Source organism: Stegostoma tigrinum, chromosome 19, assembly GCF_030684315.1.
Source record: "Stegostoma tigrinum isolate sSteTig4 chromosome 19, sSteTig4.hap1, whole genome shotgun sequence".
NCBI classification, from domain to species: Eukaryota; Metazoa; Chordata; class Chondrichthyes; order Orectolobiformes; family Stegostomatidae; genus Stegostoma; species Stegostoma tigrinum.
The window spans coordinates 12,730,514-12,753,458 of NC_081372.1; the positions used below are offsets into that span (position 1 = coordinate 12,730,514).

The 22,945-nt window shown below is 44.0% G+C and overlaps 1 protein-coding gene and 1 long non-coding RNA gene across 3 annotated transcripts in view; one reads left to right on the forward strand and one right to left on the reverse strand.

Annotated features, from left to right (window-relative positions):
• Window positions 1–202: 202 nt before the first annotated feature.
• Window positions 203–5,987, reverse strand: LOC132210747 (uncharacterized). The gene is made up of 3 exons (XR_009446917.1): window positions 5,617–5,987; window positions 1,175–1,288; window positions 203–892 (listed from the first exon to the last, which is right to left on the reverse strand). It is a non-coding gene; the product is annotated as an uncharacterized LOC132210747 (long non-coding RNA).
• edem2 (ER degradation enhancer, mannosidase alpha-like 2) overlaps window positions 5,701–22,945 on the forward strand; it is a 38,949-nt gene continuing 21,704 nt past the window's right edge. The window contains exons 1-5 of one of the 2 annotated variants that reach the window (XM_048550582.2): window positions 5,701–5,911; window positions 12,233–12,343; window positions 15,014–15,053; window positions 17,650–17,755; window positions 21,831–21,956. In XM_048550582.2, coding sequence (XP_048406539.1) covers window positions 5,808–5,911; window positions 12,233–12,343; window positions 15,014–15,053; window positions 17,650–17,755; window positions 21,831–21,956 — 487 coding nt within the window. In that variant the 5' untranslated portion in view covers window positions 5,701–5,807. Of the gene's footprint in view, window positions 5,912–5,946; window positions 6,078–12,232; window positions 12,344–15,013; window positions 15,054–17,649; window positions 17,756–21,830; window positions 21,957–22,945 lie in introns of those variants that run through there. The other variant, XM_048550583.2, reaches the window with a different exon arrangement.

The following is a 22,945-nucleotide window of genomic DNA, read 5'->3' on the forward strand; positions in this document are numbered from 1 at the left end:
GAATTATTCTAGTTAATCTTTTCTGCATGCTCTCTACTGCCTTCACAGCTTTCCCAAAGCTTGGCACTAAGAACTGGATGCCATATTCCTGCTGGGACCAAATTAGTATTCTTTACAGGATCCTTGCTAATGTATTTTCTTTTGCACAAAGTTTAAAAGTTTATTATAAAAAAGACAATTTGCAAAGATACAGCAAGGCCATTAAAACATTAGATTACAGGTCATGTATTATGAAAGATTTCATCTCATGTCCAATCTCATCCATCAACTTGAGCAGGCGTTCAAAAGATGTAATGTAAACAAACATAACGTAGATTGCAAGCCTTATTTAGCTGAGGGACCACCGGCCCTGGACCAAAATATTTATCCAGTAACATTTGAATTGGTCCAATAATTATGGCTTCTAATGATATTTAACTTTCTGTACAAGACAACTAAGAAATCCATACTACATAGAAATAGACATATGTACAAAAATACATGTCAAGGGAGGTCTATTCAAGTGGTAGATGGTCGTGGATAAGACATGTTCAGTTTTCTTTGTCTAAAGCAGCTTCCTCCAAATCATTTCTTGAAGCTTTGCTTGTTTCAGCCTTGCTGCTATTGACTTTATCTTCTGAGAGTTCTGTATTCTCCTTTTCAGGCTGTTTGGAAGGACCAAAGAATTCTCCAATCCATTTCTGCCTTTATGGGATAGGTCTTGGGCGCCGTTGATTCCCACCAGTACTTCCCAGGAGACGGCAGAGCGACACTAACTGTATTTGCGCACCCCAGTGTCTTCCTTACTGCTCTGGCAGCAACAGCTTTGCAAAAGGAGCTGGAGGGGGTGGATGGGCTTGGTGTGGACCATCACCGTCAAGAAGTTGGAGTGTCTTTTATAAACTGCATGATACTAAATGTACAATGCAATTACAAAAAATGCCAGCCATTGATAAACTGAAGCACAAACACTATTGCTATATGAAATGCAACGTACCATTAAAAGCACAACCATTGAACTAAACTGCACGAGATTGTTGCAATATGAAATGTGTCATGCAAATTACAAATTAATGCAAAACGATTGAAAAACTGCAGCTCATGCAAAGTTGCAATATGAAGTGGACCATTCAAATAAAGGAAGCACAATCATTGAAAAACTACACCATATCCATTGTTGCAACATGAAATATACCATGCAGTTGGACATCAGTCATCTCAGCTCCATGACATCTCTGCAGGGGTTCCTCAGGGTAGTGTCCTAGGCCAAACCATCTTCAGTTACTTCATCAATGACCTTCCCTCCATCCTTAAAATCAAGATTGCACAATGTTCAGCACCATTTGCAACTCCTCAGATACTGAAGCAGTCCGTGTTCAAATACAACAAGTTCTGGAGAGTATTTAGACTCAGCTGACAAGTGATAAGTAACATTCATGCCACACAGATGCCAGGCAATAGTGGAATGAACTGCCACTGGATGTGGTAGATGCAGGTAAAGTTACAACATTTAAATGACATTTGGATAGGTACACGAATAGAAAACGTTTACAGAGATAACATCACAAACAAATGGCACAAGTTTAGTTAAGACTTTATGACTCTATAAGAGGTGATCTAACCACTGCCTTTGACATTCAAAAGATGTCACTCCTAAATCCCAAAGCCTGTCCACTCTCTGCAAGGCACAAGTCAGGAGTGTGATGGAATACTCCCCACTTGCCTGGATGGCTGCAGTTCCAACAACACTCAAGAAGCTTGACACCATCCAGGCCAAAGCAGCCCACTTGACTGGCACCATATTCACAAGCATCCACTCCCCCCAACACCAATGCTCAGCAACAGCAGTGTGCATTATCTACAATAAAAACCACAAGAACTGTGGATGCTGTAAATCAGGAAGGTAAACAGAAGTTGCTGGAAAAGCTCAGCAAGTCTGGCAGCATCAGCGAAGAAAAAAATTAGAGTTAACGTTTCAGGTCTGGTGACCCTTCCTCAGAACTGCTTAGTCTTTCCATCAATTCTGTTTTTGTACTATCTACAAGATGCATTGCAGAAATTCACCAAAGATTCTCAGACAGCATCTTCCAAACCCACGACCACTTCCATCGAGAAGGACAACAGCATCAGACATAGGGAACACCACCACCTCCAAGTCACCCACCATCCTGACTTGGAAATATATCGCTGTTCCTATGCTGTCACTGAGTCAAAATCTGGAATTTCCTCCCTAAGGGCACTTTGGGTCAACCTACAGCAGGTGGACTGCAGCAGTTCAAGAAAGCACCTCACCTCCGCCTTCTCAAGGAGAACAAGGGACGGGCAGTAAATACTGCCCAGCCAGCGATACCCACATCCCACAAGTGAATTTAAAAAAAGTTAAATTAAAAGAAGCACAGCCATTGAGAAGCTTCACCATGTGCATCATTTCAATATGAAATGTATTGTGTAATTTCAAATTAATACACAGCCATTGAGAAACTGTACTACATGCAAGCTGCAGTGTGAAATATGAGAGGAGAAGGTTTTAAAGGGAACAGACAGGCAACATTTTCACACACAGGGTGGATCAGGCGTGGAATGAACTGCCAGAGGAAGTGGTCGATGCAGGTACAGTTACAGCGTTTAAAAGACATTTGACAGGTACATGAATAGGAAAGGGTTAGAAGGAAATGGGCTGAATGCAGGCAAGTGGGGCTAGGTTAGTTTGGGAAACTTGACAGTAGTATCGGCCTTCTAATCAATACCTCGTGGTGCTCAGATGTGGTGACCGTGGCGAGTTACTGTTCCCCGGGCCTAGAATATCCTCCAGTAAAGTGTCGTCCCTACTACCTTCGGCGTGAGTGATCTACATCCAAACCCATGTGCAAGCGAAGAGTGCAACTGACAAAATATGCAACTCTACAAACAGTCTTGAGACAGAATATCCCGAGGCCTTGTTCATCATAGTCGGTGATTTCAACCAGGTCAACTCTAAGAATATGATACCAAAAATGCCATCAATACATCTCCTATCCCATCAGATGTCTGAACATCCTTTACCATTGCTATGCAACTATCAAAGATGCCTACTGTTCCATTCCCCGCCCACATTTTGGAAAATCAGATCACAACGCCGGTGATCCTCTACCCTGTTTACAAGCAGAGATTGAAACGTGACGGGCCAGTACAGAAAGTAGTGCAGTTTTGGTCTTGAGGCAATGGAAGACCTGCTATGGGACTGCTTAGAGTTATTGGACTGGTCCATATTTAAGAACTCAGCAGCCAACCTAAAAAAAATGCCACTACTGTTACAGATTACATTAATAAGTGTGTAGATGACTGAATGCCGAAGAAGTTTATCCAGATGTTACCCAATTGGAAACCATGGAGATCCACTTCCTGCTAAAGTCCAGGTCTGGGGCGTACAAGTCGGGCAACGCTGACCTGTACAGGAAATCCAGTTGTGGCTTCCATAAGGCCATCAGAAATGCCAAGTGGCAATACCAAACTAAACTTGAGATGCAGACTAACCACACGGACACCCATTGTTTATGGCAAGGCTTACACAGCATAATGGGCTACAAATCTATGTCGGCCAGAATCGCAGACAGTAGTACAGCCCTAACTGACAAGCTCAAAGCATCCTTTGCTCACTTTGAACAGAAGGTTAGTTAAACAATGTCACCCTTCCCAACAGCCTCAGACGTACATGTACACACAGTCACTGCCATAGGTGTTAAATCAGCCTCCTGTGAACCACAGAATGCATTTGATGTGGATCGAGTCTTTGCTGTGCACTCAGGTCCTGTGTGGACCAACTGGCAGGAGTATTCATAGAGATCTTTAACCTCTCCTTACTGTGATCTGAATTCCCCACCTGCTTCAAGAAAACCACCATCATCCCGGTGCCAAAGCAAAACCATGCAGCATGCCTCAACAATTACCACCCGGTGGCCCTGACCTCCACAATGTCATGGCTCATATCAACTCCAGCTACCAAACTGCCTTGACCCTTTGCAATTCGCCCACTGGCGCAACAGGTCCACAGCAGACGCCATTTCCCTGGCCCTGCACTCATCCCTGAACATCTCGAAAACAAGGATGCCTACGTCAGGCTCCTACTTACTGACTACAGTTCCGCCTTCAACACCAAAATTCCAAACAAACTCATCTCTAAGCTCCGAGACCTAGGTCTCGGCTCCCCCTGTGTAACTGGATCCTCGACTACCTGGCTCATAGACCACAGTCAGTAAGGACAGGTGACAACACCTCCTCTCCCATAATCCTCAATACTCATGCCCCACAAGACTAAGTACTCAGCCCCGTGCTATACTCCTTACAGTCTCATGACTATGCGGCCAAATTCCCCCCCCAACTCTATTTGAAAGTTTGCTGATGACACAACCATTTTAGGTCAGATCAAACAACGACGATACAGAGTACAGGAAAGAGATTGAGTCCTTAGTGGCATGGCGTAAAGACAACAATCTCTCCATCAACATCAGCAAAATGAAGAAGCTAGTCATTGACTTCAGGAAATGAAGTGGGGGGCATGTCCCTTCTGCATCAATAGTGCTGAGGTGAAGATATTTGAGACCGTTAAGTTTCTGGAGTGATGTTCACCGTCAATCTGTCCCGCTCCACCCATGTCAACGTGACAGTCAAGAAAGCACAAGATCTCTACTTCATCAGGAGGCTAAGGAAATTCAGCATGTCCACAATGTCTCTTACCAATTCTTAGAGATGCACCATACAAAGCATCCTATCTGGATGCATCATAGCTTGGTATGGCAGCTGCTCTGCCCAAGACTGTGAGAAATTACAGAGTTGTGAACACAGCCTAGTCCATTACACAAACCAGCCTTACATCCATTGACTCCATCTATACTTCCCACTGCCTCAGGAAAGCAACCAACATAATCAAAGATGCCTCCCACCAAGGTCACACTCTCTTGCACCCTCTTCCATCGGGCAGAAGATATAAAAGTTTGAACGCACGTACGAAGAGATTCAAGAACAGCTTCTTCCCGGCTATTATCAGACCTTTGAACACATTCCTCAAATGTTAATCTTGATCTCTCTGTACCTTCTCAGCAGCTGTAACACTGTACTCTGCACACTGTTCTGCTACCCTGATGCACTTTCTAAGGTACAGTCCGCCTGTAAAGCACACAAAACAAACACTCCTCACTGCATCTGGTACGTGACAACAATCAATCAATCAAAACTTGTTCCGGCATGGACAATTTGGACTGGACGGTCTGTCTCTATACTGTTTGATTGCATGACTCTGAAACAGAGCCAATGAGAAACTGCACCATGTGCATTATTGCAATATGAAATATATCACGCATTTAAAAGCACAGCCATTGAAAACAGCTCTACACGCATTGTTGCAATAGGAAATGCATCACGTAATTAAAAGCAGACATTTAGAAACTGCACAACATATATTGTTGGGCTGACATGAAATGTATCATGCAATGAAAAGCAGACATTTACAGTTGCGCTAATATGAAATATATTATGCAATTAAAAGCAGACATTTAGAAAGTGCACTACATCGTTGTAAATATGAAATGTATCATGCAATTAAAAGAAAGGCCATTGAGAAACTGAACCACATGCAACGTTGCAACATAAAATACAACATACAATTAATACCAGCAATTGCGAAACTGAAACACAAGGACTGGGTGAGCGCTGCTGAGTCTGAGGCGCAGGCGCAGTGAGGTGTTTGCTTCCGGGTTTGCAGAGGGGCCGTGCGAGGGGACTGTGCCCCGGGAACAGCAGCTGTCAATCAAACCGTCCCGGGAAGAGCGGCGCCGCGGAATCAATACAAATCCATGTTCGGCATCTTCTATACCGCCTGCTTCTCCATAGTTGTCGGAGCGGGAGGCCATAATGCAAAAGGCAAAGAAATCCAGGCGGAGGAGATGGCTCAGTACAGGTCAGTGCTGCTGGCCTTGCATTGCCTGAAGGAAACAGGGCTGCAAAAGGGAGTTCCTGATTAGTCGTGGGCAAGATAAACCATGGCCGCAAATAAGTGCACCTCCTCCTTAAGTTTCCGGGGAGCAGAAGTTCTGCTGTGGCGTTTTTTTATTCGTTCACAGAATGTGAGTGTCTCTGGTTATTACCCACTTGCAGTTGTCTTGCAGAAGTTGGGACTTCAGCCTTTACACTGTCTGCCCTGGTGATGGGGAAGCATTGCATTACATTTGACACGATGGAAAGGTTTGAGAACTGTGCTTTAGCCTTTCACGTTTCTGAACAAGCGTTGGGCTGCTTAGACAAAGCACGATTGCAACCCCAAACCTCTGCTGATAAATAGGGGTTTAGTAGTTTGTTCTACCTTGACATCACTTTGCCTTCTGACAAAAAGTTATAGGTGGTGGTTGAGTTTAATTTCCTGGTGCATTTCTGAATTATGGTTCCCGATGCAACAGTAAACCTCTGGCACTTGAGAAGCTAACACAGAAAGATGTACAGTAAAGAAAGGGTAGTTTAGCCCACCATATCAATGTTAACATAGAACATAGAACATTACAACACAGTACAGGCCCTTCGGCTCTCAAATGTTGTGCCGACCTGTCATACTGATCTCAAGCCCATCTAACCTACACTATTCCATGTACGTCCATATGCTTGTCCAATGACGACTTAAATGTACCTAAAGTTGGCGAATCTACTACCGTTGCAGGCAAAGCGCTCCATGCCCTTACTACTCTCTGAGTAAAGAAACTACCTCTGACATCTGTCCTATATCTTTCACCCCTCAATTTAAAGCTATGCCCCCTCGTGCTCGCCGTCACCATCCTAGGAAAAAGGCTCTCCCTATCCACCCTTCCTAACCCTCTGATTATTTTATATGTTTCAATTAAGTCACCTCTCAACCTTCTTCTCTCTAACGAAAACAGCCTCAAGTCCCTCAGCCTTTCCTCGTAAGATCTTCCCTCCATACGAGGCAACATCCTAGTAAATCTCCTCTGCACCCTTTCCAAAGCTTCCACATCCTTCTTATAATGCGGTGACCAGAACCGTACACAATACTCCAAGTGCGGCCGCACCAGAGTTTTGTACAGCTTCACCATAACCTTTTGGTTCCGGAACTCGATCACTCTATTAATAAAAGCTAAAACACTGTATGCCTTCTTAACAGCCCTGTCAACCTGGGTGGCTACTTTCAAGGATCTGTGTACATGAACACTGAGATCTCTCTGCTCATCTACACTACCAAGAATCTTACCATTAGCCCTGTACCTTGCATTCCGGTTACTCCGACCAAAGTGCATCACCTCACACTTGTCTGCATTAAACTCCATTTGCCACCTCTGAGCCCAGCTCTGCAGCTTATCTGTGTCTCTCTGCAACCTACAGCATCCTTCGTCACTATCCACAACTCCACTGACCTTGGTATCGTCTGCAAATTTACTAACCCATCCTTCTACGCCCTCATCCAGATCATTTATAAAAATGATAAACAGCAGTGGACCCAACACCGACCCTTGCGGTATACCGCTAGTAACTGGTCTCGAGGATGAACATTTCCCATCAACTACCACCCTCTGTCTTCTTTCAGCAAGCCAATTTCCGATCCAAACTGCTATATCTCCCACAATTCCATTCCTCTGCATTTTGTACAATAGCCTATTGTGAAAAACCTTTTCGAACGCCTGCTGAAATCTATATACACCACATCAAGCGGTTAACTCTCATCGACCTGTTTGGTCACCTTCTCAAAGAACTCAATAAGGTTTGTGAGACACGACCTACCCTTCACAAAACCGTGCTGACTATCCCTAATCAATTTATTCTTTTCTGGATGAGTATAAATTCTATCCCTTATAACCTTTTCCAACACTTTACCAACAACTGAGGTAAGGCTCACTGGTCGATAATTACCAGGGTTGTCTCTACTCCCCTTCTTGAACAGGGGAACCACATTTGCTATCCTCCAGTCGTTTGGCACTATTCCTGTCGATAATGACGAGTTAAAGATCAACGTTAAAGGCTCTGCAATCTCCTCCCTGGCTTCCCAGAGGATCCAAGGATAAATCCCATCTGGCCCAGGGGACTTATCTATCTTCACACTCTGAAGGATTTCTAATACCTCTTCCTTGTGAACCTCAATCCCACCTAGCCCAGTAGCCTGTATCTCAGTATTCTCCTCGACAACATTGTCGTCTTCTAGAGTGAATACTGTTGAAAAATATTCATTTAGTGCTTCCCCTATCTCATCTGACTCCACACACAACTTCCCACTACTATCCTTGATTGACCCTAATCTTACTTTAGAAAGCCTTAGGGTTTATCCTGATCCTATCCGCTAACAACTTCTCATGTCTTCTCCTGGCTCTTCTGAGCTCTCTCTTTTCTTTGGCCAAACCTTTTCTATTCTGTGCCCATTTTGTCCATACTCCTGCTGTTTGCAGCACCTCAATTTGTAAAATATGATGAGGGTCTCTGCTTGTACCAGCCTTTCAAGCGGTGAATTCCAGATTCCCAACTACCCACTGGATGAACTGGGACCCTTCTAAGAACCTTCAGTTCTGATGTAGGGTCTCCAGACTTGACACGTTAATTCTGCTTTCTCCCCACAGATGCTGCTTGACCTGCTGAATTTTGCCAGCAATTTTTGTTTTGTTCCCCTGTAATCTGTGCCTGCAAGTTGTTGCTTTCAATGCTAAAGGAGATAGGTCCTTCCTATCCATTCTTATCTTGAATCCTTAATTTTCTACACCTAAATTTACATCACACCTTATCCTCATATTCGAAAGAAAACAAATTTAGCCTGTCCACGTGCTGAAATTCTCCATTCCTGGCAACATACTTGCAGATCTCTCTGTACTTTCTCTGTAGTGCACTCACACCCTTTGTGATGAGATGACCTGGACCGATGGGATATAATGTGCGCCCGTGCTATGATACAAAAGACACCTTTGCATTGTTTTGTTTAGTTCATTGTGCCACTTGTGAGCAACTGCTGATGACTGCTATCTGCTTTGAAAGGGCCGGATCCTGTGTTTGTCAGTAATTTTGTGACCAAGTTTGCCATTGAACCCATCTGATTTCATAGTGGCCTCTCTGCGGTCGAGGTGGCACTAAGATGGTCGATTTAGTTATGGAAGGTTGGAAACAAATTGAGCCTCTGTGGTAGACCATCTAACATGGGGGCCATATGTCCACGGTGTTGCAGAGTACAATTGGTGATTTGAGTAGACGGACATGGCTCATTATTGGAATCCAGGCTTTACTCCTCACTGTCCTCATAACCAAGGAGATCAGTGGAAAACTGTGGTGTTATGTGGTTAAACTAGAACAGGATCCCAACCCAAACCTCCAACCATGTGCACTTGGAGGACTTAGTATTTGCCAAACTGAGCAGGACTGCCTGGATGTAGCTGATCAGAAGAAGTAGGAGCAGAACTAGACCAATAGGTACATCATGCCTGCTCCCTCATTCAGTAAAATTATGACCGATTTAGTTTACTCACTCTTCCCCATGTTCCTTGATTTCTTCAGTATCCAAACTTTATCAGTCTCAGTTTTGAATATCCTCAGTGGTTAAGTACTCATTAAGTTTTTGGGATAGAGAATTCCAAAGATTGACAACTCTGAGTGAAGAAATTTTTTCTCATCCCAATCTTAAATGACAGGCCGCTCCTTCTGAGATTGTTTGTCTTGACTGGGATGACATTGTCCCAGTATCTAACCTCTGAAATCTCTCAAGAATTTAAATGCTTCAAAAACCTCTAATTCCTCTGAGCTCAAGAAAATTTAGGCCTAATCTGCTTGGTTTCCACATTGAAAAATTAATTCGTCCCCAAGTCAATCTTTCTGTCAGACAGTGTGACCCTTCCTTGGGTAAAAAGACCGACATTACACATAACTCCAAGTGTCACCTCACTGAGGCTCTATTTAATAAAGTAGTGCTTATTTTACCTATAGTCCAATCCCTTCATAATGAAGGCTAACAAATTATTGCTTGCCGCTTCTGCATGTTCAGTTACAGTCTGATCTGCTTGAATACCAACATATTCCAAAGTACTTGACAATGTTAAAAAAAATCAGCTTTTCTGATTTTCTAAATAAAGAGGATAACTTCACACTTCATCTTGTATTCTATCTGGTATATTATTGCCACTGACTTATCCAGTTTAATCCTTACATGTTGTGCTACATAATAGGTAGAAAGTGTACCCTGTCAGCCAGGTAACTGTTCCTCAATAGATTTATGCTGATATTTCGTTGTATTATTAAGGTGAAGAATCAAGAGATGGAGGGCACTGATTGAGCACATTTAGAGAGCAACTTCTGTGGTGATGGCTGTTTGTTTGGGTCGAGGAAGACATCTGTAATGTTGCATTTTGTAATTACATGAGGACGCTGATTTACAAGCATTTGACTTATGAATGCTCGTATTTATGAATTTGATCCCATGCGGGGATGTATTAATATTAATGTTAAAAGTCTAACATTTGAACATTGCCTTGGATTTATGAACAGCTATGTCCTGCATTGTGCCCTGATTTATGTAGAAACCTGTTTGCAATCTGGTGAGTAACTTGTAAATCCAGTTTTAGGTTAAAGCTGGTTTATGGTTTGCTGCTTCAGAGAGAATTAGTGTAGATTTCTTGGTAGCCTAGTTTGACATATCATGATGTTTCCATAGGTGTCAGACAATAGCTGATAGACATCAGCTATTGAGCGTATGATCATAAAGGAAATTTTTGCAGTGACCTGCTGTTGCTGTTTGGAATTTTTCTTTTATTCAGAGTATACTGATCAGGTTACTGTACAAGTAATCTAAAGACTTGAACTCCAGACACGTGAGCTAAAAAGATTGCCCTCGAGATGGAGTATGCTAGGCTTATATTCCCTGGAGTTTAAAAGAATGAGAAACTGATTTGTTTGAAACATCTAAAATTCTTGATTGGTAAAATTCAATGAATCATTTTCTGCCGTTTCCACCACCATCAGTATGATGCTGTGACCAAAATCTATCCTTGCCTTTCAGCACCCCAAGAGTACCATTCCTTCTCTGATTTCCTGGCCGTCTGGAATAAAAGGAAAGCCTCATCAATAATGATCATGAAACTACTATTTTGTCATACAATCCCACCAGGTTCACTAACCTCTTTTAGGAAAGGAAATCTGCCTAACCCTAACCCTAACCCTCTCAACGATTTCCATATCCCTGTAATAGTGTTGACCTGTTACAGGAAATCTGCCGTGCTTACCTGGTTTGGCCTGCATGTGACTCCAGACCTACAGCAATGTCATTGACTCTTACTTGCCTCTGAAATAGCCGAGGCAGTCACCCAGATGGGAGGTAGAGATGGGTAGAAAAGAACTGGTGGCATTTTCAGTGATGCTCACATCCCAACAACAAATTTTTTACATACTTGAACAAATTCCATCTGTGAGATTTGAAAAATTTAGCGGTGGACCAGAGGCACAAATGTAATTGTCAGAGCAATGTGAAGAAGTCAAATTACTGGCCGTGGGAAAGTTGGAGTCACACTTGCTAACTGAACGGGCCGGTTTATTAAGGTGGAGAAGGTTCAGAAGAGATTTACCAGGATGTTGCTGGGTATGGAACTTTTAAGTTATAAAGAAAAGTTGGATGGGCTGGGACTTTTTTCACTGGCATGTAGGAGTTTGAAAGATGACCTTCTAGAAGTTTATAAGATCACAGTAAGATGAATGGATGTATGGATAGGAAAAATCGCAGGTGTCTTTTCTGTAGGTTGGTGCGTTTTAAGACTGGGGTCTATTTTTAAGGTGAGTGGGAGATATTTTAAAAAACAAGAGAAGGGGGCAAATTTTTTTACACCGTGGGTGGTTCACATGTGGTATGAACTTCCAGAGGCAGTGGTGGATGCGGGAACAGTTATAACGTTAAAGACATTTTGATAAGTACAAGAATAGGACAGGTTTGGAGGGATATGGACAAGGAGCAGGCAGGTGGGACTAGTTTAGTTTGGGTTTATGTTTGACATGGACTGGTTGGACTAAAGGGTCTGCCTCTATGACTCCTCACCTCTATGGTCTCCCAGTCTGCCTTTGGTCTCCCCATTGTAGAAGAGACCACTTTGTGACCTTGCTAATTTAATTTCCTTCCAACATAAGCACTTCTATATTTCTAAGTGTTTGGGCTTTGTGCTTCTCTGGGGTTTGGTTGGAAAATTAAAATAAACTGCATGGAAAATCTCTAAGCGATGTTTGTTTTCTTTCCTCTCCCTCCCACATTCCCCATTTCCGGTCACAGACAGCGAGTTAAGGATATGTTTTATCATGCCTACAACAATTACCTGGAGAACGCTTTCCCTTATGATGAACTGCGACCTTTGACCTGTGATGGTCAGGATACATGGGGCAGGTAAGTTTTAATTGACCTCCAGCTGCATTCATTATCCCATGAATAAAGGATTTTTCAAAATAATAGATTTATACTAAATGTTTTGAAGTGGATGGAAGAACCCAATCCCAATTCAAGCTATTCAAAATCAGCAATCACTAAGCTTTGGATTAATTTACTTATATCTTTGTGTGAATATGCAAGCACATTCAGGGGACAACAACAACTGTGTAGTGAATACTTTTTGACAAGTTAAGGCATTTTGACGAGATAGCTCAGTTGAGGAAATGCATAGCAATTAGTTTGGCAAGTCCCAAGTTTAGTCTCTGTTTTGATAAAGTATAATGTGGGTAAATGTGAGGTTATCTACTTTGGAAGCAAATACAGGAAGGCAGATCATTGTCAGAATGGCAATAGATAAGGAAAGGGGGAAATACAACAAGACCTGAGTGTGTTGTACACCATTCTCTGAAACGAAGCATGCAAATGAAGAGAAAAATCTATGTTGGCCTTCGTAGCAATAGGATTTGTTCACTGGAGCAAGGATAATCTTGCTGCAAATTTACAGGGACCTTGGTGAGACCACACCCTGGAATATTGTATGTGGTTTTGGTCTCCTTAACAGAGGAGGTATGTTCTGGCTATGGAGGGGGTGCAATGAACTGATTCCTGGGATGCTAGGACAGACATATGAAGGGAGGCTGGATCAGTTAGGACTTTAATCACTGGAGTTTAGAAAAATAGAGAGGTGGGAGAGTGGTGTGGAGGGCGATTTATTTCATAGAAATCTATAAAGTTCTAACCAAATTAGACAGCAATGATCATATTGATAGCAGAGCAGGCTTGATGGGCTAAATGGTCTGCTCCTCCTATTTTCTATGCTTCTGTAGTTGAGTTGAGCTGCAGTTAACATTTGGAGTAAGCCAAGAGGTTTTGCATTTCTAATTGATCCAGGTTTTGCATATGACTATACTTAAAGGCAGTGTGTCCACACATATAACTGGAGATGCCTTTGCTTTGTACAGATGCGAAACAGTCATTAAATGCTAGCTCCATGTGAGCTGGAGCTGAAAATTTACACATGTAGCAGCTAAACTCTGTGCCATTACGCAGTGCTACTTACAGCAAATTGACTGTGTGCCTCTGAATGGTTAAGGTTTCTGAAAATCATACTTCTTCACCCATCATTGGGCCAGCGTATCCGTACTGTAGCTACGCATGCCAAAATTATTAATACATCAGCAAAGGCTGATATGCTCCACGCCGATTCACATTTATAGGAGCAGGAATTAGTGGAGTGGGGCCCACAGTAAATCCATGAGAACTGGAATTTCTAAGGTACAGGATTTAGAAGGGGTCTGTTAGGTGCTGTCTTCAGAAATTTTACTTTTAGCATCTTCTTCTGCTTTTTCATGTCATGGCTATTGTAGTTTTTAAGTTAATGTGGGTGTGTCAATATGGTTTAATTTAAAGCTGCTGCCTGTTTGCTACTTGAAAATATTATTTTTTCTTTCTTTCTTAAATTTGCCCTCGGTATTTGAGTAGCCAGGTTTTGGGGGCTTCCGAAACAGCACATAAGAGTATTGGGAGAACAGGGCATATATAAAGCCATTTGGAACAGTTCACAAATCATAGAATATTTACAGGAGAGAAGGTGTCCATTCAGTCCTTCATGTATGTACTGGGTTTCTGTAGGACTACTCAACAAGGTCCACTCTCTTGCCTTTCCCCATAACCCTGAAAAGCTTTAAAATAATTGGCAAAAGAAACATTTGCAATAGGAGAAATGTTGTCCCTGGCAGTGAATGAAGAATTTCTCATTGGGAGGGGCAGCACTGAAAAGATGGAGTGAATGTCTTCATTCTGCTCCATATCCATTTTGTGCTTCTTTACTCAACAGCAGCAACAACACCAGGTTTGTGCCACAGCAGCATTGTGGAAGTGTCATCCTCATAGAAACTGGAGTGGTTCAAGAAGGTATCTCACCACTGCATTCTCAGTGGCAACTAATGATGGGCAATGGGTTCTGGCCCTGCCAGTAACACTTCAGGGTTAATAGAAACGAATTGGGGTGGGTAGGCATTGTGTTTTAATTTGCAAACAGGAACCAGTCCCCAAGCCTAGAGAATGTCATGTATCCTGTAGTACTTGCCTTCTCAGCTTACAATAGGCTTTAATTCAGTTTCTCTCCCAGTTGGCTTTGCTGTCCTCAAGTGGAGGTTGTAAGGCCAGAAGTGAGGAATGACCAGTTACTCAAAGGCTGAAGAGAACTACAGTATCAGAATTCCGCGGAATTTGCACTTTCTCCCTGTGTCTGCATGGAATTCCTCCAGGTGCTCTGGTTTCCTCCCACAGTCCAAAGATTTTCAGGGTAAGTGGATTGGCCATGCTAAATTGCCCGTAGTATCCAGGGGTGTGTAACTTAGGTGGGTTGTAGGGGTGTGGGTCTGGGTGGGATGCTCCAAGCGTTGGTGTGGACTTGGGCTGAAGGGCCTATTTCCACACTGTAGGTAATCTATGAATTCATCCTGGTCAGATACCGTTTGGGAGAGAAAGTGAATAAAAATTCTCTGGAGGTTAAGCGCGCACAATTTATTTTATAGCCACTAATCCCAGCAGGTTAGCAGTCAGTTTGGTGGGTCAAACATCCATTGCTGTGCGAAAAGGTAATTTTATTTTCTGCATTTGCAGCTTTTCCCTGACATTGATCGATGCATTGGACACTCTGTTGGTAAGTGTACGTTCATGCCTCAGTTGATTGGATTGTCTGGACCCAACATGTTCAGTCCATGCCAGTTTTTTGCCAACCCTCCTTTTTCAGCCAATCTTTCTCCCCGCCAATGGTTTTGTTGCCAGTTAAAGAATGCAAGAGCAGGAGAGCACCATTGGGCCATACATTGATGACATCGTCAGTGCTGCTTCCCTCTCTCGTCCCAAATTGGAAGAGTTTATCAGTTTCACTTCCAGTTTCCATCCTGCCCTCACCTTCACCTGGTCCATCTTTGATTCCTCCCTTCCCTTCCTCATCTCTGTTTCCACTTCTGGGGATAAGCTGGCCACCAATATCTATTACAAACCCACTGACTCTCACATTTACCTGAACTATACATTCCTCACTCCCTGTCTCCTTTAAACACTGTATTCCATTCTCCCAGTTTCTCCGCCTCTGTCCTGTCTGTTCTGATAATGCCAGATTTTACATTTTGGAGCCTCCAAAATGTCCACTTTCTTCCTGACCAAGGATTCCCCCACCCCTGTGGTTGACAGGAGCCTCAGCTGTGTCTGACCCAACTCCCACACTTCGGCCCTCACTCCTTCCTTTCCCTTGCACAACAGCAATAGGCATCCCATGTCCTCATTTACCACCCCACCAGCGTCCAGATCTAGAGGATCATTTGTCACCATTTCCGCCACCTCCAGTGAGATGCCACCACCAGACGCACATTCCCCTCCCCTCCCTTGTCCGCCTTCTGCAGGGACTGTCCCCTCTGGGACACCCTGGTCCACCCCTGCTCCATTCCCAACACCACCCCACAGCCCCGTGGCACCTTCTCATGCAATTACAGAAGGTGTAACTCCTGCCTGTTTACCTCGTCCCTCCTCACTAACCAAGGACCCTTCCTGGTGAAGCAGCAGTTTAGGTGCATTTCACTCACTCTAGTGTGTGCTACTCACAGTGTGGTCCCCTCTACACTGGGGAGATGAAACATAGACTGGATAACTACTTTGTAGAATGTGTATTGACCACAAAAATGACCCTGACCTACCAGTTGCCTGCCACTTCAATACACCACCTTGTTCCGTGGCCAACATCTCTGTCTCAGGCTTGCTGCAATGCTACATCGAAGCTCAGTGTAAACTGGAAGAACAATGACTCATTTTCTGTTTGAGGACCGACAGCCACCTGGTTCACTAACGTCCTAGGGAAAGAAACTGCCATCCTTATCTGATCTGGCCTACATGTGACTCCAGACCCACAGCGATGTGCCTGACTCTAAACTGCCTTCTCGTTGATTAGGGATGGGCAATAAATGCTGCCTGGCCAGCAACACCCTCATCCTGTTAATGATAAAGAAAAAAAGATAATTAAGGATGGGCAACAAATATTGCTTTGCTGTTAACACTCTCATCCCATGGGGCATTTAAAAAGCGTGAAAATGTTATTGATTGGAATTGAAGCTTGTGCTTTGATGTGAAATGGATACTAATCTGATGCATTCTAAGTCAGGGAGGCTCATTACTACTGCTATTTTTTTTTCCAATGATTGAGGTCTACAGTGGTTCTAAAAAGGATGGGGAGACCCGTTCCCATGGGTCTTTAAAAATCAAGATATACATTTTTTAAAAAAGAGTTCATTCCCTTTTGGGCAAATGATGCATTCTTTTTCAAGAATGAGATTGAGGAATATTGTCGACAGAAAATAATCAAATTTAGCATTTCTTTTCATGGCATAAACATACTTTCAAAGTAAAAAAACTCTAAAGGAATGTAGTACAAGGACAGGAGTGTTGGTATGATGGAGTTAGCTTCCTATCCCTTCACTTTAAGAACATCAAATCCAAATCCAGCCAAACCTTAACGATCCCAAGTTAAATGAGACCTCCTGTTCATATAGAGAAATGGAGTCTAGCCCATTGAGTGCACCTGGACCTGCGAACAGTGGTTGAATGAGATCAGAATGTCTCTGAAAAATTAACAGTTTTCCCCTTAGGGGTCCAAGCAGGAAAGCAGCTGAATTGCATGAGGCCAAAGTTATGGTCACAATCTGTTTCTTGCTCTCACTGTTTTGCTGGGGAAAACATGCTTTGGAATCTTCTGTTCAAGATTAGTTTGCGTGTGGAAATCTGATCTACTGGTGGTGGGTGTGGGGTTAGGCAAGTAGACATGGTATCCTTAACTAACAAGCAATAAGAGGAATGATTCACTTGTGAGGGATTACGTGACAAACTGCCCCTTTTATCCATGATCTGCAAACCAGACTGAGACGACAGGCCAAATACTGCCTCTTCTTAATGTCTGGAAGGATCCTGCGTGAAGTAAACCTTGTGGGAGTCCTAATCCAGCTTCAGTCAGGTGTTGAGAATTAAATGGATGGGGAATGGCCCTCCTCCATCACCAACACCAACCAGTCCTCCATCGCCTCACTCTCAAAGTGGTTTGTGTGTTGTACAGCTCCACAATAGTAGTCACTCTTCCATACGTACCTCAAGTGGCAATTGCTAATGACTTCCCCACAGGTTTGCTGCCGTGATCGTGCTGATGGGGGAGGGAGGAGGTGCTGCATGGGCAGGTTCTCTCACACTGTCCCAATCTCTTCTGCATTCAGGTGCTGGGTAACGTTACCGAATTTCAGAGGGTTTTTCACGTTCTTCAGGAGGGAATGGACTTCAACATAGACGTTAACGCTTCGGTATTTGAGACCAATATTCGAGGTTAGCCTGCATTGCACACTTTAAGCTAATAACGTGTGACCCCTCCCTAAAAATACCCTACACCTGATAAAACATCTGAAGTACACCTGAAGTAACTGACATGGTATGAGGAATATGACAGTCTGTGATGCTGCCACAATAAAAGCAGAAGGCAAGTGGTACACAACAAGATCCCAAAAATGGCAAAGGGATTACAACAAGATCCTCCGTTTTTCTTCATGCTGTTGGCCAGGACATCAGGGATATCTTCTTGGCTCATTTTCAGATAATGTTGTATTTTATAGAAACCAGAAGAACTGCGGAAGTTGTAAATCAAGAACAAAAAGAAAAACAAAGTCGCTGGAAAAGGACCCCAAGGAAGGGTCACCGGACCCGAAACGTTAACTCTGTTTTCTCCTTCACAGATGCTGCCAGACCTGCTGAGCTTTTCCAGCAACTTTGTTTTTGTTTTTGTATTTTATGTTCGCTTGTGTTGACCTGAGAATGCTTTAATTTAATAAAACCATCCCACCAGCATTCACATCCAAAGGATCATTCCCAACCATTTCCGCCACCTCCAGAAGGATGCCACCAGCAGACGCACAATCCCCTCCCTTCCCTTGTTTGCCTCGACAGGGACTGCTGCCCCAGAACACCCTGGTCCACTCCTCCTCCACCCCCCAGAACCATCTCACTCCCTCATGGCACCTTCCCATATAATCACAGAAGATGTAACACTTGCCCAGTTACCTCCCATCTCCTCACTGTCCAAGACCCCAGGCACACCTTCCAGGTGAAGCAGAGATTTACCTGCACTCCACTCAGTCCAAAATAAAAACCGAAAGAACTGCAGATGCTGTAAAATAGGAACAAAGGCAGAAGTTGCTGGAAAAGCTCAGCAGGTCTGGCAGCATCTGTGAAGAAGAAAACAGTTAATGCTTCAGGTCTGGTGACCCTTCCTCAGAACTGATGGTGGGTGGGAGAACGTCACTTTATGTGCAGAAAATAAGGAGGTGGGTGGGGTAGGGAGAGGAGAGAGGGGACAGGATAGAGCCCAAAAAGAGAGAAGAGCAGTTGGATAGACAAAGAGTTGATAACGATCATGCTGGGAGGATGAATAGTTGTTAATGGGGACTATGTTTTTCTGCAGATAAACTGACATTTTCGCCCCCACCATCCGTTCTGAGGAAGGGTCACCGGACCCGAAATGTTAACTCTTGATTTTTTTCTTCACAGAGGCTGCCAGACCTGCTGAGCTTTTCCAGCAACTTTGTTTTTGCTCTGCTCAATCCAGTCTACTGTATTCACCGTCCCCGCTGTGGTTTCCTGTACAGCGGGGGGACGAAACGTAGACTGGGTAACCACTTTGTGGATCACCTACGTTCTGTTTGTGAAATATCCTTGCTGCCTGCCACTTTGACACACCACCCTGTTCCCTGGCTGATATCTCTGTCTCAGGCTCGCTGCAGTGCTCCAGCAAAGCGCAGTGCAAGCTGGAAGAACAGCACTTCATTCCAGGAGGAGGAGGAGGAGGAGTCCTGTAGCCTGCGGGGCTCAGTGTTCAGTTCAATAATTTTAAGGCCTGACCACTTTCTCACTTGACCTTACCCCAACCTCACGCCAAAGGCCTTCTCAAATTATGGGCAGTTTTCAGCACGGGCAACCCATTTGCACTTAACGCTGGCCCCCAGTGTTAACTTTTCTTACCCTCTTTCTTCCGAATAAGTTCCAAAGAAGGGTCAAGAGACTCAAAACATTATCTGCTTTCTGTTTGCTGACCTGCTGATTTTCACCACAAATTTCTATTTATTGTTGTTGCGTCAATTCAAGATCCTCTCCAAAGGAATTGTTGCTCGTGACGTGTAGGACTCCCTCAGTGCAGTGCTCCGAGACAGGACTTGATCTTACAGTCTTCTAATACAGAAACCAACCTAGACCTCCCAGGTCTGCTATAGCTCCTCAGTAGCAAAGCCTGAAAACTAGATTATTGCCCCATCTGTTGTGATGTCCAAGTCTGGTGTATCCTACCGACAATGGCTTACATTGCTTGTTTCTTTTTCATTACTTCAGCAATAGGAAAAGAGTCACCATATGACAGGATTATTTCCTTCTGTGAGCTGCACCATCTTTACAGCTGTTTTCTGAGCCCGTTCATTTAGAATTTCTGTCGACATTCACGGTTAGCACTGCTGCCTCACAGTGCCACGGGCCTGCGTTCGATTCCAGCTTTGGGCAATTGCCTGTGTGGAGTTTGTACACTTTCCCAATGTCAGCATGGGTTTCGTCTGGATACTGTGGTTTTGTGCTGCAGTCTAAGATGCACATGTTAGGTGTTCGGCCATGGTGAATTACCCGTAGAGTCCAGGGATGTGCATGCTAGGTGGGTTAGCAATGGAAAATGGAGGGTTACAGGAGTGGGGTGGGATTGGGTAGGGTGCTCTTTGGAGGTTTGATGTGAGTTTGATGGCCTGAATAGCGTGTTCCACTCTGTAGGGATTCTAAGATTTTGCTTACCTTTCCCATTTTCATAATCTTTCACTCCAAAACTGACTTTCGTCCGACACTTTACCCTGTTCCCAATCCAGTGGAAGTCCATGGTCACCAAACTGTGGGCACTATACTGTAATGAACTTCTGCAGCGCAGCTGACTGGGAAATTCACTTCCTACATTTGCTGCCCACCATCAGTTATTAAACTCTGTAAAAGGTCCCATTTTCAAAGAAGAACAGAGAGGTTATTGCCAGTGTCCTGGCCAATATTGATCTGTCAGTCAGCAAGGGGAGACAATGGCCTAGTGGTATTATCGCTGGACCATTAATCCAGAGATCCGGATGACATTCTGGGGACCCGGGTTCCAATCCCACCACGGCAGATGGTGGAATTTGAATTCAATAAGCTATTTGGAATTAAAAGTCTAATGATGTCCAATAATTGTCCATTATTGGGGAAAATCCCATCTGGTTCACTAATGTCCTTTAGGGAAGGAAACTACTATCCTTACCTGGTCTGGCCTACATGTGACTCCAGACGCACAGCAATGTGGTTGACTCTGAACTGCCCTCTGGGTAATTAGGGATGGGTGACATCAGCGACGTCCTCATCCCATCAACGAATGGAAAAAACCCCACAAAAACAGAACAGATTGTTGTCACATTGCTGTTTGTGGGAGCTGTGTGTAAACTCACTGTCGGTTTCCCATGTGCGTAAACGTCAGTAAGGTTGATGTACCTGCTTCAGCAAAGTCTGCCTATCCTTGGTGTAATGTTCAGCTTACTCAGCTTCTACTTGCTGAGCAGGCTGCAATAGTACTGCCATGTTATTTAATAAATAACCACCTCCCAGGAAAATCACAACAGAACCGCAGGGTCCGTGCTGTGTACTTGGTGTTCAACCAAACCGTGTGCTGCTACTGTACTACGCAGCGCTGAAACACGAGACCTTGCTGACAGCAACGCTGCTGTAAAAGCAATAGAATATCCGGCAAAATTCCTCCATTAGCTGTAAAGGTAAAGGCATTGGTGTATCGCACCAAGCGATACAGATCGGGCAAATGCTGCTTTAATTTGGGTTTAAAAATAATTATAATTCTATTCTTTAATTATAAATATAATTATATTCTTTACATAGCTTGTCTGTTTGAAAGGGACCCAAACAGAATTTTCCGTTTGCTCGTTATTGTTTCGTGTTTTCTCCTGTGTGTTTTATCAACACAGCATTATGTTGGATATGTGATACAGAAACAGGCCATTTGGCTTAACCAGCCCAAACTGGTCTTTTTATGCTGCACTTAAGCCTTCTCCCATCTAAATCTATCATTATAATTCTCTGTTCCCTTCTCTGACATATTCTTATCTAACTTCCTGTAAAATGCATTAATACAGTTTGCTACAGCCACTGCCTGTGATAGTGAGTGCCACATTTTCATCAAATAGTCAAGTGAAGAAGTTTCTTCTGAATTCCCACTCGGATTTCTTGGCGACTGTCTTGGCTCGACGGCCTCTCATTATGCTCTGCCCTGCAGGAGAAGACTTTCAGTCTCTGCTTGTTCTGTCTGCGAGTCCTAATGGTTTTGTTGTGTGCCTGTTCCTTTCTGCAGTGGTGGGAGGCTTATTGTCTGCTCACTTACTCTCCAAAGAAGGTGGAATCCAGGTCGAGCCAGGATGGCCCTGTACTGGACCTTTGCTCAGATTGGCGGAAGAAGCTGCTCGCAGGCTACTGCCGGGTGAGAGGCCCTCCCATGCCATACTGATATGGGCATGTTGGACATGTACCATCTTCCTTTCCTCTTGTTGCTGTTGCCTTTGTTTCGAAACACTCTTGCATTTGCAAACCGCACCTCACTATTCCAAACATGTGCTGTGCTTTACTAGGCTGGGGTATAGGGTATAAAAGCAGGCAGCTAATGCAAAGGGTGGCACACTGGTTAACACTGCTGCCTCACAGCACCAGGGACCCAGGTTCGATCCCACCCTCAGGCAACTGTCTGTGTGGAGTTTACACATTCTCCCCGTATCTGCATGGGTTTCCTCCGGGTGCTCCGGTTTCCTTCCTTCCACAGTCCACAGATGTGCAGATTAGGTGGGTTGGCCATGTTAAATTGCCCATTTAGTCCAGGGATGTGCAGGTTAGATGGGTTGGCCATGTTAAATTGCCCATTTAGTCCAGGGATGTGCAGGTTAGGTGGATTAGCCATGGGACATGCAGGGTTACAGAGATAGGCTAGGGATGTGGTATGGGTGGGAAGCTGTTCGGCGGGCTTGTGTAGACTTGATGGGCCAAGTGGCCTGCTTCCACACTCTATTCCAAACTGTGAATTGCTGAATGTAGCATCAATTAGAGAGGAGGCGCTAAACTCAGCCTCCATCCCGATCACTTACTTGTAAACTTTTCCAAAACCAGAATTGCACCTGATCTCGGAATTTCAGCTTGGCTATCATTCATAGAACATGTCACAGAGAGAGTCCAAGAGTCAATGGTAATGTGCAGTTTTCCTGAAATGAAAGCTGAAAGAACTGTGGATGCTGCAAATCAGGAACAAAAACAGAAGTTGTTGGAAAAGCTCGGCCAGCAGCTCTGGCGGCATCTGTGAAGAAACCAATCAGTTAATGATTCGGGTCTGGTGACCCTTGAGTTCTGAGGAAGGGTCACCGGACCTGAAACATTAACTGATTTGTTTCTTCACAGATGCTGCCGGACTTGCTGAGCTTTTCC